This window comes from Schistocerca cancellata, chromosome 5, assembly GCF_023864275.1.
Source record: "Schistocerca cancellata isolate TAMUIC-IGC-003103 chromosome 5, iqSchCanc2.1, whole genome shotgun sequence".
Taxonomy (NCBI): Eukaryota; Metazoa; Arthropoda; class Insecta; order Orthoptera; family Acrididae; genus Schistocerca; species Schistocerca cancellata.
The window spans coordinates 359,104,451-359,119,085 of NC_064630.1; the positions used below are offsets into that span (position 1 = coordinate 359,104,451).

A 14,635-nucleotide genomic window follows, 5' to 3' on the forward strand; every position below is an offset into this window, starting at 1 on the left:
CTTCAATGTCGATTTCCTTAAAGAATCTCCCAATAAGAACTTACTTGAGTTAGTAACACTATCATTTATCTTAATTCCCATGGTAAAGTTCCAAACTAGGGTAGCTAATTGCTCACAAACAGCCATTGATAATATCTTCTATAAAGTCCAATGAACAAAATTATATTACAAAATCAATAGTGAATGGCCTCTCAGACTATGACATGCAGTTCCTTCTGTTAAATGTTAATACTGAACAGGATATAAAATCTGTTATATCTGAGCTCAAGAGGGTAATCAATAAGCCAAAAATTGATTATTTTAGGACATTCCTTAGAGACATTCACTGGAGTGATGCTTACAGTGCACATGGCATGAATGAAAAAATAACACTTTTGCTAATAAAGTACTTATCTTATTTGAACACTGTTTTCTCCCAAAACTATCCAAAGTTAGAGCAAAGTCTACAAAGAAGCCATGGACAACTCAAGGAATAGAGGTATCTTGTAAAACAAAAAGAAAACTGTATTTGTCAATCCGAAACAGCTCTGATGTTAATGCTATAGCACATTACAAGAAATACTGCAAAATATTAAAGACTGTAGTATGGACATCAAATCAAGTATATCACAAGGAAAATATAGTCATAACAGATAACAAAATAAAGAAAATATGGGATATAGTGAAGGAGGAGACAGGTAGAACCAGACATGAAGAGGGGCAAATAGCATTAAGAGTAAATGATACATTGATGACAGATGTGTATAGTGTTGCAGCACTTTTTAACAAACATTTTATAACCATTACTGGAAGGATGGGGATGTCAGGTTCTGTAGATGCTGCTAGGGGATACCGCAGACCAGATTTTTCAATTAACTTCCCAAATATGAATCTGACCCTCACAACCCCAACAGAAGTGATGGCCATTATAAAATCTTTAAAATCAAAACCATCTAGTGCGTATGATGAAATATCAACAAAGTTAATTAAAGAATGTGATTGAGTTAAGTAAATATTAAGCTATCTGTGTAACCAGTTGTTTATCAGTGGAATATTTCCTGAATGGTTGAAATATGGTGAAGTTCAGCAACTGTTTAAGAAGGGAGATAAAGAAATTTCCGTCCAATTTCACTTTTGCCAGCATTCTCAAAAATTTTAGAAAAGGTAGTGTACAATCGGCTTTATAACCATCTTATCACAAATAACATACTGCCAAAGTCGCAGTTCAGATTTCTAAAGGGTTCTGATGTTGAGAAGGCTATCTACACTTACAGCAGAAATGTACTTAATTCATTGGACAAAAAATTGCAGGCTACTGCTATATTTTGTGACCCGTATAAGACATTTGACTGTGTAAACCACAAAATCATTTTATGTAAATTAGAATATTATGGTGCAACAGGTAATGCCTGCAAAACGGTTTAAATCTTATATCTCTGGTAGGAAACAAAGGGTGTTATTAAGAAAGAGACATGTACTAAGCTATCAGGCATGATCCAATTGGGAACTCATTACATGTGGGGTCCCACAAGGTTCCACCTTACGCCCCTTACTTTTTCTTGTGTATATCAATGACCTTTCATCAGTAACATTAACATATGCCACATTTGTTTTGTTTGCCGATGATACAAACATTGCAATAAATAGCAAATCAAGTGTAATCTTAGAAAGATCGGCTAATAAAATATTTATGTGCATTAATCACTGGTTCCTAGCCAATTCTTTGTCTCTAAACTTTGAATAAACACACTACATGCAGTTCAGAACTTGTAAGGGGTGTCCCACAAGTATATGCCTAACATATGATGACAAGCAGATAGAAGAAGTGGACAGTATTAAATTCTTGGGATTACAGCTAGATAATAAATTCAACTGGGAGGAGCACAACACAGAACTGCTGAAGCGTCTAAACAAATCTCTATTTGCAATGCGAATTCTGTCACACATAGGGGATATAAAAATGAAAAAGCTGGCATACTATGCTTACTTTCACTTCATAATGTCACATGGGATTATTTTTTTGGGATAATTCATCAAGCCAAGATAAAGTTTTCTGGGCACAAAAACATGCAATAAGAGTTATATGTGTTGTGAACTCATGAACATCCTGCAGAGGCCTGGTTAGGGAACTAGGGATACTAGCTATTGCTTCCCAATATATTTATTCCTTGATGAATTTTATCATTAAAAATATATCAATTTTTCAAACTAACAGATCAGTTCATGGAATCAATAGTAGAAATAAGAATAATCTTCACAAGCATTTAAAGTCACTTACTCTTGTACAAAAAGGTGCATTATTCAGGAACATGAACTTTCAATAACTTGCCAGCAGCCATAAAAAGCTTAACAACCAATGAAATTCAGTTTAAGAGAAGCCTACAGGATTTATTGGTGGCCAACTCCTTCTACTCCATTGATGAATTTCCCAATAGTACCAACAGATTTGTGTGTGTGTTTTTTAACTTATAAATAAAAAAAATATTTTTTTAAAATTTTAAATTCAGTGTATTAATGCAGTCTTAGTAAACGAGCATTGTAAAATAATCCTTTCATATAGTGTTCATTAAAAAAAAAAAAAGAAGAAGAAGAAGAAGAAGAACAACAACAACAACAACAACAACATTCCACTTGAGACCTGTGAAAAGTACATCAGCTTATTTGTTTTAGTTGTGAATATTTGTCATGTATTATTGTTTTTCTGGCATGTTCTACATCCTGGAGGACCTCCTCAGTACAATTGGAAAGAAAGTAAATCTAATCTAATAAATGCAAAAGGATCCCAAAAATAAGTTCATTATGAAACAAGTATGTATGTGATTTGATCCTCCAGAAAAGGTGGCACTAACAACTTGGCTCAGTCAATTAGAGGTAGCAGACAAGTTTAACAGGCCCTTCTATAATAACAAGTGCATGGCCCTGAAAGAAGTTCTCTACATGTCTATGAACACCAAATACAGGAGGGAAGGAAGGAAAATCAATGTGCAATATCATGTCAACAATAAGTTCATTAGAAACAGAGCAAAAACTTGCATCAGAGAAGGATGGGGAAGGAAACTGGCTGTGCCCTTTCAAAGGAACCATCCTGGTATTTGCCTTACACGATTTAGAGAAATCACAGAAAACCTAAATTTGGATGACCTGATGGGGATTTGAACTGTTGTCCTGCTGAATGTGAGTCCATTGTGTTAACTACTGCACCACCTCACTCAGTAACACAAAATTGCTAACAGATGAAGATCTAGAGTAGGAACACACTTAAGGAGATCTTGGCACCATTCAAAGAGTTGGGAGAATATACCAGACAACCTATCTATATGTACAATGGACTGCTAAGAGACAAGATCAAAGACGTTAGGCCTATTGTAGACACATCTTAAGGAGGAACCATACCAGGCTAATAAACAGTTTGTCACTGACTGGAAAAGCAAAAAGACTGAAACAGCTTGGTTAATAAAAATTACCAATGATATATGTATACACACACACACACACACACACACACACACACACACAGCAATTAAGACAAAGGACATTCAAGAACAGGCAATTTCAAAATCCTGTCTGACCATCCAGATTAAGTTTTCCTTTAAAGAAATTCAATTTAAATGCATGCTGGAACGAGTCCTTCACAAAGGATAAGGTTAATTATTTTCCCATTCTTGCACAATCCCCAACTATGCTCAGTCTCTAACAATCTTGTTACTGATGGGACATGAAACTTTTATATTCCCACCTTTCTTCTTACTCACGTGGACTTTCCGTAGAATTAGCTTCTTGCTATGTGCTTCAATATCACCTCATTTAAGGCCGGACTAGGCACTGAGGAAGGAGGTGAAGTTGGCAGGCCCCGCAGCCCCCAATGTGGCGTGAGGATGTAGCTGTAGTGGCAAGCCACCAGCTCATCACTGGTGCACACCATACAGAGGTGGCAGCCTCAGCAGCTGTGGACCATCACTAGAATCCACTTCGGTAGTGTCCTAACCCCGAGTCCAGACCATGGAACCAGGAGGCCGTGCTGATGGGCTTCAGTGGGGTGGCAAGAGCTGATGCAGGAGGGTGTATGGCTGGTGACCATGGAACATCTCGACCAGACTTCAATCCCTTTAGGAACTCAAACAGTGCTTCAACGCATGATCCGTGGAGGAGTCCGTGACTACTTCAATTGGATTTTGAACATGGGGATTAGATTTTCTGCCTTTCTGTTTGACTGGGAGTGAGAAGAAGGAGCAATTACGTAGTGAATGTCTTGACGGGTACAGAAATTGTATACGGTCTATATACCATTATCCGCCAAGAGTGTATAAGGCCATCCTCCAACAAGAAAAAGAAATTAGAGGCGGGCCTGAATCACAGCCACATATATGATGAAGGACGTCTACATGCTGACAGGTCAATAACTTAGCATGCGAGACCACAAGCAAATATTCCTGATGTAGGAAATCGTGCACATCCCACTGTAGGGCGGTCAGGACTACATCCCTGGGTGACAACCTGTCTGCAGCTAACGGAACACCATCAAATACCAAAAGGCAGTGACAGAGGGCAAAACTATTACACAAAAGATCAGAAGCCCTGTCCAGACGCCTATCTGAACATTCACACTGAATGAGGTGAACAACTTTAAGCAAAACTGGATCGACAGTGACAGCAGCTGCAATCCAGGAGCTTGTAATCTGAAAGCCACCCATTGTACATTGCGCCTCAAAATCTAAAATAAAGGAGCACTAGCACTGGCATGTTGCACGGAGGTCCAAAAATCTATTTCATAGTTGTAGTGAGACAGAAACAGGGCCCCACCACTGGAGTGATGTGCTGCTTTATCAGGCAGTGAAGCAGAATGATTAAACAATGAAACCACGGGCTTGTTGTCAGTAATGAGGAGACTCATTCAAGAACACATGAACTTTTCTAAGGCATAGTGCTTCCTTTTCAACTCAGGAGTAGCATTGCTGAGCGGAGTTGAGTGTTTTTGACACGTAAACTATTAAACTTTCGGAACCATCCTCATATCGAAGTGTGAGAACAGCCCCTGGTCCATAACGAGAGGCGTCCATAGACAAAACCAATTGGTGACCAGGATGGAAGGTAAAAACAAGGAGCAGGGTGTAATTTCGATTTCAAAAGCATGAGCATCCATGAAAATGGAATATTCTTATGGAACAACTTGAGGGGGGGATGGGCCAAAGCGGCCCCACACGGAATAAATTTGTGATAGTAAGCAATTTTAGCTAAAAATGCTTGGAGTTTTTTGACATTTGCAAAGCGAGGCAGAGCCTCAACAGTAGCGAAATGATGATGTAAAAGCTTAACACCATCTGGAGAAACCTCAAATACGAATACAAAAAGGATGGCTGAAACAAGTGTGACATGGCCAAGTTTCATTTCAACCCTACAGTATGAAAGACTGTAAACAAGGTGCATTAAGTTACATAAATGCACTTCTGTGGATGCACCTGTCATGATGGTGTCATTGAGATTGTTGCTGTTTCCCAGAACGGACATCATCAATTGTTCCAAAAAATACTGATAATCATGAGTGCGCTAGCCACACCAAAAGGGAGGTGCTGGCACTGGTACAACTCAAAAGGAGTGTTAATAACAAAAGTCCATTCAGAATCCTCATCCAACAGAACCTGTAGATAGGCTTCAGGCAAATCAGTTTTAGAGAAAAACCAGCCCCCGGTGAGTGTAGTCAATAAATCATCTGGGCCAAGCATAGGGTAGGTGTCAATAATAGATTGAGCATTAACTGAAACTTTAAAGTTGCCGCAGAAGCAAAGTAGGCTGTATGACTCCCAATGAAGTCAGCCTTTCCAATTCCGATTTCACTCTATCATGCAAAGCCACTAGAATAAGGCACACTCGGAAAAAGTGCAGCTGCACCGTAGGTTTCAGAGCAATGTGAGCCACAAAATTTGTGGTACAACCTACCGTATTTACTCGAATCTAAGCCGCACTCGAATCTAAGCCGCACCTGAAAAATGAGACCCGAAATGAAGGAAAAAAAAAATTCCCAAATCTAAGCCGCACCTAAAATTTGAGACTCGAAATTCAAGGGGAGAGAAAAGTTTTAGGCCACACCTCCAAATCGAAACAAAGTTGGTACATTCTAATATGAGACACAATTTAGGTCGAATGAATGACGATACACCTACAGTAGTTTGGTTCGAGTCGTAAGCTTAGCAGTTAAGCTTTACCAGGTAGCCATTGCTATGCATCAGGCGCTCTGTTCGTATTTATACGGGTACCCTTCCTTTTTCACGTGCTTCATCTGGTTTGAATCGATTGTTCATTTTGCTTTGATCTTATAAGTGCCGTTTTCTTTGTAATAGGTGTTTACGTCACTCTAAGCTGAAAATGCGTTAATGTACTGTGCCATGCATTGTTTGTCGCATTCTGATAGTGCGTGTTTACGGCCTGTCGCCGCTCGCGGCATGGCTTGCTTTTGTGCACGCTACCGCCGCTTACAATTAAGAAAAAAAAAAAAAAAAAGAGAGGAATCGTCTCATTAGCGAAACAATGGCAAGAGACTGCTATTTGTTGTTACTTACACTGCTGCTTTCTTTGATAATGATCAACAAGAACCAAATAATAGACCGCGTATGATAGAACATGTTCTGAACGAGAGTTAGGCGAAAATTTTTCTCCGTTTGAAAATCTTTGCGGCCGCTTCTTATAGTACATCAAATTCTACACAGAAATTAGAGTAATCTTAGATTTAAAAATCTAGTTAGTTGCCGTGCTTCATTTCTGACTGTATCACTATTAGACAAAGAATAATACGAATATAAACATGACACGATATGTATATTCTTCCGCATTTGCTGTTTATCTCACTCTAGTTTCGTAGTTTATTAGGCAGACAGGATTTAAATGAGATAGCAGCAAACACGAAAGAATACATGGCAAAATGTTTATATTCATTTTATTTTTATGGTGAAGAGAATACTGCATGTGATTAACATTTCATCAGGTTCCTATTAGCAATCATCTCTTCTCACAGGTAGGAAAAAATTCAGAACGTAGAGTTGGCCATATTGACAAACATCCCGAACAGTCTTGCCAGTTGGATTTTCGTAGTACATTGAATTTCTGCTACATCTGAAGATGAACAATACGGAGTTTGTATTTACTTCGTTGGATAATGTACGAAAATGTAGTGGTCGAAACTCGTAGCGGAGAAAAAAAAGCTCATTTACCACCTTTTATTAAAATTTATTTACTGACGCAGAGGTTTTGGCGCCAGTATTTATCTTTGTGTCTACAAAGCATGCCTGTGTAATGCTACATATATTCGACGGCAGAAGTTAGTGGCGGCACCTACCACCATTTTTCAGAACTTCCACTTGCTTTGCACTCGATTCTAAGCCGCAGTCGGTTTTTGGGATTACAAAAACAGGAAAAAAAGTGCGGCTTAGATTCGAGTAAATACGGTAACCCATCTGAGAAAAGAGATGAGAACTTAGAACAGAGAGAATTTAACTGCTGGTAGGAGACCTGGTCAGAAACAAGGTGCACTGTATCTGAAATGGAAAAACCAAAAGCACTGAAAGCACCTAGACCAAATAAATTACCAATGCCAGCATCATCCACTACCAAAACAGTCGAGGAATGAACCGCAGATTTATACATAGTGGGAGCCGCAAATTTCCCCAAAATTGCTTGTTGTAACTCACCAAATATAGATTAACTGAGAGAGTACTAGAGATTCCAAATCCACATAAGTTTGTAATTTAGTAAAGTCACACTTGTGTCCACTTGCAGTTTGAGCACTTTGTCCATTACTTGCACTTTGATAAACAGCTTCTTATGATTCGTATGCACTGGAGACACACATTTAACACTCATGTCTATGTCCACACGAGGGTCTGTGAATGACACACGTATGTTATACATCCTTTTTTCCTACAGCTGTTGCAAGGCACCGACTGCTTTGACCACGCAGCCCCTTAATACTGCATCAAACAGTACGAGCAATATAGGAGCGCTGAGTGCTGCATTTGTACTGCTGCCATGTCGTCCTCCCTCCAAGAAATGACTGCACCCAACAATCAGGAACAGGTGAAAATTTGAAAATTTACACATTTCATCAAATGAAAGCGATACAGGTTCCTGAAGCAGGGCAAACTGACACAACAATTGGTGGATCCGACAAGAAATCCATGACAAAAGGCACCAAGCTTTACACATGTTTATATCAGTGATACCAAAAGCGAGATAGCATTGCTGAAGCTGCTTCTTGTAAGCATCCAGTCTTCAGCTGTATTGTCGAAAAGTGGAAAGGGTGGTGGATATCCTGATGCCATAGAAGCCTGCATAGTCAATGTGGCTGATAAGATTGTGATAGCAACCATTAAGAGCATGCTGCTGCTTAAGGAGGTATTGGAGCACTACCTCCATGGACAGATGAACCAAATGAACAACCAAATGGGCTGTGTGTATGGAAGTGAACACCATACCTGTCAGCAATTGTCCCATACAGCAGCAAGACACAAACAACAGCATAGCTACAATGGACAATGATTATTCTTCTTCCAAATACAAGCAAACAACAGTTGAGAATTTAGACAAAAACACAGAAACAATCCAAGTACTGAAACAAGCACTGGCTGACAATAAGTATGAATACAATATGAGAGTAAGTGTCCACTGCACTGCACTTATAGAATAGGAGGGCTCTGATAGATGGCGTGGCAGGTGCTGTGCTTTGTCAAAAGTCATGTGGCCCATCACAGGTGCCCTCTGGCGGCCAGCCCACGCAGATGCCATTGGTGGAATATTTGAAAAGTAGTGCACCAGTTATCTGGTGTCATGGCGCGTATCCAAGTATTACATATAAGTTTATATCAGATACGTTTTCCTTTCTCATGGGTCCCCTTCATTTTTATACTTCATGGATTCCTCTTTACCTGGGCTCTGAGTAATTTGGGCTCTTTGTCCTACCACCTTGCCCCCAAACTTTACCTCTGTTCTTGTCCACAAGAAGAAATTTGTGGTTCCAAAACCTTAGAACTCGGTTTTCTTTACTAATATTTTTCAGCTGCTTAACAAAGTTGCACATATGAAAGATTAACCACTGTCCAACACACCTGTCTATATTATTTCAACTCATCAATCACTTTCTTTTTCTGGTATGTTATTTCTTATTTCCCTGTGCATTACTGCCTCTACTTTCACAGTGCAGTATCATTCTTGAGGTAAAAGATTTATAAGACAAAGTACAAATCCTATAGGTGCCTGCAACATTGAACTGCAGTAAGCTGGTAATTTTTCCTCGTCTCTCCTTGGTTCAGCATCGGTTACACTGTGTTTTTTCAAAGCTAACTTGTCACATCTGGTATGTCCTAGAATAACTATTCACACACCCAGAGTTCTAGTTTAGCACTCCTCAGATAAGATTTTTTTGTCTACTCTTATTAATTATACATGATTGTTGTAAACTACTCATTTGTAACTACTATTTACCCACTCTATTTTTGATATTTACAACTGCTTAATCTACCTTTTTGAGGTCTATATATGCCATGACAGTTTCATTGGTTTTCTACGGGAGTGAGCATTTTTTGAAGCAAAATTGCATTTCACTCTTCTACTTTTCTTTATATTCCTCTGAGTATTACTTGGTCCACAATTACTAGCATAAGATTTTTGGACAACATGGTTGTGGAGAGAATCAGTGATTAGTATGATTAACCAACAATTCAAAAAGTCTTAATCGCATTTATTATTATTATTATTATTATTATTATTATTATACCGCCAACCAGTTCCAACCCCTATGTCGGGTTGAAACCGGTTGGCGGTATAATAATAATAATAATAATAATAATAATAATAATATAATAATAATAATGTATGCCATTAAGACTTTTTGAATTGTTGACTAGCATGAGACGTCAGAAAGCTTGTCCACTATTGCTCACATTTCTTCACTCATGTCTTGTTCAGTAGTGTGGCAATTAAGCTCTCTTAAAAAGATGATGGTACAAATCCTGTTTCATACAACTTTGAAATCAGGCCAAATAACTTTCTAGTTTCTACACATCACGGTGATTTCACAGACTTAACAGTTTTCATATGTTAATCAGGCACTAGAGTACCGTATTTACTCTAATCTAAGCCGCACTCGAATCTAAGCCGCACTTGCAAAATGAGACTCGAAATAAAGGAAAAAAAAAAAAATTCTCGAATCTAAGCCGCACCTGAAATCTGAGACTCGAAATTTAAGGGGAGAAAAAAGTTTTAGGCTACACCTCCAAATCGAAACAAAGTTGGTACATTCTAATATGAGACACAATTTAGGTCGAATGAATGACGATGCAGCTACAGTAGTTTGGTTCGAGTCGTAAGCTTAGCAGTTCAGCTTTACCAGGTAGCCATTGCTATGCGTCAGGCGCTCCGTCCGTATTTATACGGGTACCCTTTCTTTTTCACGTGCTTCATCTGGTTTGAATCGATTGCTTATTTTGCTTTGAGCTGATAAGTGCCGTTTTCTTTGTTATAGGTGTTTACGTCACTCTAAGCTGAAAATGCATTACTGTACTGTGTCATGCATTGTTTGTCGCATTCTGATAGTGCGTGTTTACGGCCTGTCGCTGCTCGCGGCATGGCTTGCTTTTGCGCGCGCTACAGCCGCTTACAATTAAAACAAAGAGAGGAATTGTCTCATAACCGAAACAACGGCAAGAGACTGCTATTTGTTGTTACTTACACTGCTGCTTTCTTTGATAATGATCAACAAGAACCAAATAATAGACTGCGTATGATAGAACATAGTTCTGAATGAGAGTTAGGCGAAAATTTTTCTCCGTTTGAAAATCTTTGTGGCCGCTTCTTTAGTACATCAAATTCTGCACAGAAATTAGAGTCATCTTAGATTTAAAAATCTAGTCAGTTGCCGTGCTTCATTTCTGACTGTATCACTATTAGGCATAAGAATAATACGAATATAAACATGAAACGATACGTATATTCTTCCGCGTTTGCTGTTGTCCCACTCTAGTTTCGTAGTTTATTAGGCAGACAGGATTTAAATGAGATAGCAGCAAACACGAAAGAATACATGGCAAAATGTTTATATTCGTATTATTCTTATGGTGAAGAGAATACTGCATGTGATTCACGTTTCATCAGGTTTCTATTAGCAACCATCTCTTCTCACATGTAGGAAAAAATTCAGAACGTAGAGTTGGCCATATTGACAAACATCCCAAACAGTCTTGCCAGTCGGATTTTCGTATTACATTGAAATTCTGCTACATTCGAAGATGAACAATACGGAATTTGTATTTACTTCGTTGAGTAATGTATGAAAATGCAGTAGTCGAAACTCGGGGCGGAGAAAAAAGCTCGTCTTCCACATTTTTTTTAAATTTATTTACTGACGCAGAGGTTTTTGCGCCAGTATTTATCTTTGTGCTTACAAAGCATGCCCGTGTAGCGCTACATATATTCGACGGCAGAAGTTAGTTGTGGCGGCACCTACCAACATTTTTCAGAACTTCCGCTTGCTTTGCACTCGATTCTAAGCCGCAGGCGGTTTTTTGGATTACAAAAACCGGAAAAAAAGTGCGGCTTAGATTCGAGTAAATACGGTAGTTACTAGAGCAATCTGAAGTCATATGGTAAATGAGTCAGATAACACATCTCACTCATAATGGAGACCCCACATAAATTTATTAAATGAAGCCAGCACTTTTCAATTTAGAAAGTATGGCTTCAGACTTCTTCTTGGTTGTATAACTAGTCTTGGTATTTTAAGCCATATTTAAGTGTTTAGCTAGAATGTATGAAAGTGGCAGTGTATTCGCATGTCATGCTTCCATTTGTTTTGGTTTAAAAATTAGACTATTTTTGATGCTCTGACAGTTTGAGCAAGAACAGTAACATTTATAAAGCAAAATGAATGGAACCACATCAGATCAATAAGTTGCCATTTTCATAGTTATGTCACCTTATTCCAGCAGAACACTTGATAATGGCTTATAAAGCCAAAACTATCTGTGCAATGAAGAACAGGACTAAATAAATACCGCCTAAGTGGAAAAATGGTGCCTTCATTTAGCAGATTCCGCTAGTGTTCAGTACTGTATAAATGAAACATAACAGGTGTGCCAATGCTTATCTTCTTCAAAAAAGAAAAGTGGATAGTACCAACAAAGCAAGAAAATAGGAGAACACATTGGATGCCATGTTAAAGGTTATTGAAAGATATTATAAGGAAGAAAGACTTACTACAAAAGAAGGGAAGCTGCAGGAGATGATAGCAGTAGATAGAATAAAACTAAGGAAACACAGCAATGGTACAGAGATCGTCCAAGCAAAAGCACTGACCCATTTTCAGCAGATGGGGCAGTGCTGAAGAAATAGTTTTGGCTTTCATTTGTAGTGATATGGGAAACCCACAAAAAAAGTTATTCAACAGTGGCAAACTGGTACCTGAACCTATTAATTAATGTTAACCAAACAGCAGTAAACTGATGCATCACCAATAAGTTTGTTAGTGTAAACTTATGAATGTCTTTATCCAAATCAAATTTATGAATAAAGAAGAATATTTGGCATGGGACACTGATTACCATTTACAATTAATTCAAAAGTTACTACATTAAGAGACACTTAGAATTATTCTTCAAAAGCCAAAGATGCTAACCTGTATAATACCACCTCCCGCAGATGCTCGCAGTCCTGCAAGGCTCGATGCAGGTATGACAGTCAGTTGTTGGCCTTGTGCACCAGTCAAAGTGATGGGCTGCCCCTGACCAAGCAAAAGTGACTGAGCTGCTTGCTGCGGAAGTTGTTGCTGTTGCTGCTGCTGCTGTTGAGATTGCTGTAGCTGCTGCTGAGACACTGCTGACTGCTGCTGAGATTGCTGCTGCTGAGGAGACTGTTGCTGCTGCTGTTGGTGGTGCTGTTGTTGCTGCTGCTGCTGGGAGAGTGGTTGTTGCTGGGCGGAATGCACAGCAGCACTACACTGCTCCCCTCCACTTACCAGCGTTGGTGATGGTACTGTCTGCAACAAGCAGCTTTACAGAAAACGCTTCTCCCACAATATTGTTCTAATAAAATGCATTATAAGTTTACAGAATTACTTTTTATCTCATGGCTTGAGCAATTCACTGATCTGGACTGTGTGCTTTGCAATGGAAACTTATTTATAAAAACACAGGGCTTTAAGTTAAGTCATTGTGAAAAAATGAAAAGAAGACATTTTGTTCTAAAACTCTAAAGGGATAACAAAAAAAAGACAAGTGACCCAAAAAAATAGCTGCCTTTGTAAAGACTACACGCTGGTCCAGAGTACACTGCTAAAAAATACTGTGTTTGTTAATCAAAACCTGATAATTAGCATCATAAAACTGTATGTATGTCCACACTACAGATGTCTTCATCAATATCAAGTTGTTAAAAAAGTCCTTTTCGACCATGTGGCATCCGATTTTAAAACGAAAATACTCTTTTTCAAAATGTATGGTTCACAGTTTGTGAGAAAACCTTTAATAAACTATGCAATCTGGCAACATAGCAAGACAGGGAACGTTAGTCGAGCTTACCTCATGTCTCACAAGCACACTTGGTTACTTGCTGTCAAAGTTAAACAGTAAAATTGTAGTCCCTAGCACTGAAGATTGCTACTTCAAAACTTGCCAGTTCCTGTAGGTGAACTTTTTTAAAGTTTTATATTTTAAGCCTTTTAGCATTAAATATGAAATGATTTAGGTATTTAAATTTAGTTCATTAACTATCCCTATTTATACATCAAATATAAAGATGTGGTACAATACACACACATCTATACTGTTACAACCACTATAGCTGAGCACAGAACATTATAATGAGCACACTGAAAAGCCACTAGTTAGTGCCTTAAGTGCCACCCAGTTACCATAGCAACTGCCCAGAATACAGAAGCCTCTGGGCCACAGATTTCCCAAAAGACTTTGTAGTATCAGTTTTAAGAATTTACTCTACACACTTGGCTATCTGCCAGATTCATTATCCCTCACAGAATATCAACACACACTCAGCGAATGTGTTATGTTGCCCATTAGGAGCTGTCTCGTAAGCAAGGGTTAGGATTCTGCTCACATACGAGTTGGAGGAGTGCTCACTGCAATCAATAAAAATATTATGTCTATCAAAACTGAAATTTAGTCTGACTTCCACCACAAAATTTGTACGCTCATTCAAAGAAAGTCTATAGTAGCAGTGTGGAAGTACCCTCATCATGCAATATTGGTTGCAGGCAACTTTAACCCACTGAGCAGAGACTGAGACATCAATGGATTCACCGAAGGTGATATGGGAAGACAATCTTGTGAAGTAGTTCTGAACAACTCAGAGGTAATCAAAATATTTTAAACCTTGTAGCTACAGACAGGGTTGGGTTGACCTCACTGACACTCTGTGTAGAGACAGGGATTAGTGATCATAATGTCATCATAGTGAAAATGGTTACTAAAGTTAAGAAATCCATCAAGAAGGTTAGGAGAGTTTTTATGTTGGAAAGAACAGATAAGCTGTTGTTTGCTCCTACTTACACAATGAATGGACATAATTTTGTCCCAATGTGACAGACACAGACACAGAGGAACCATGGGCAAAGTTCAACCTGATTGTAAATCATGCTCTGGAGAAATATGCACTACGTAAG

General features: G+C 38.6%; 1 protein-coding gene across 1 annotated transcript in view; it reads right to left on the reverse strand.

The window, feature by feature from the left end:
* LOC126188036 (transcription factor Sp4-like) overlaps window positions 1-14,635 on the reverse strand; it is an 87,555-nt gene that overhangs the window by 40,940 nt on the left and 31,980 nt on the right. The window contains exon 7 of the mRNA XM_049929463.1: window positions 12,635-12,994. Coding sequence (XP_049785420.1) covers window positions 12,635-12,994 — 360 coding nt within the window. The remainder of the gene's footprint in view (window positions 1-12,634; window positions 12,995-14,635) is intronic.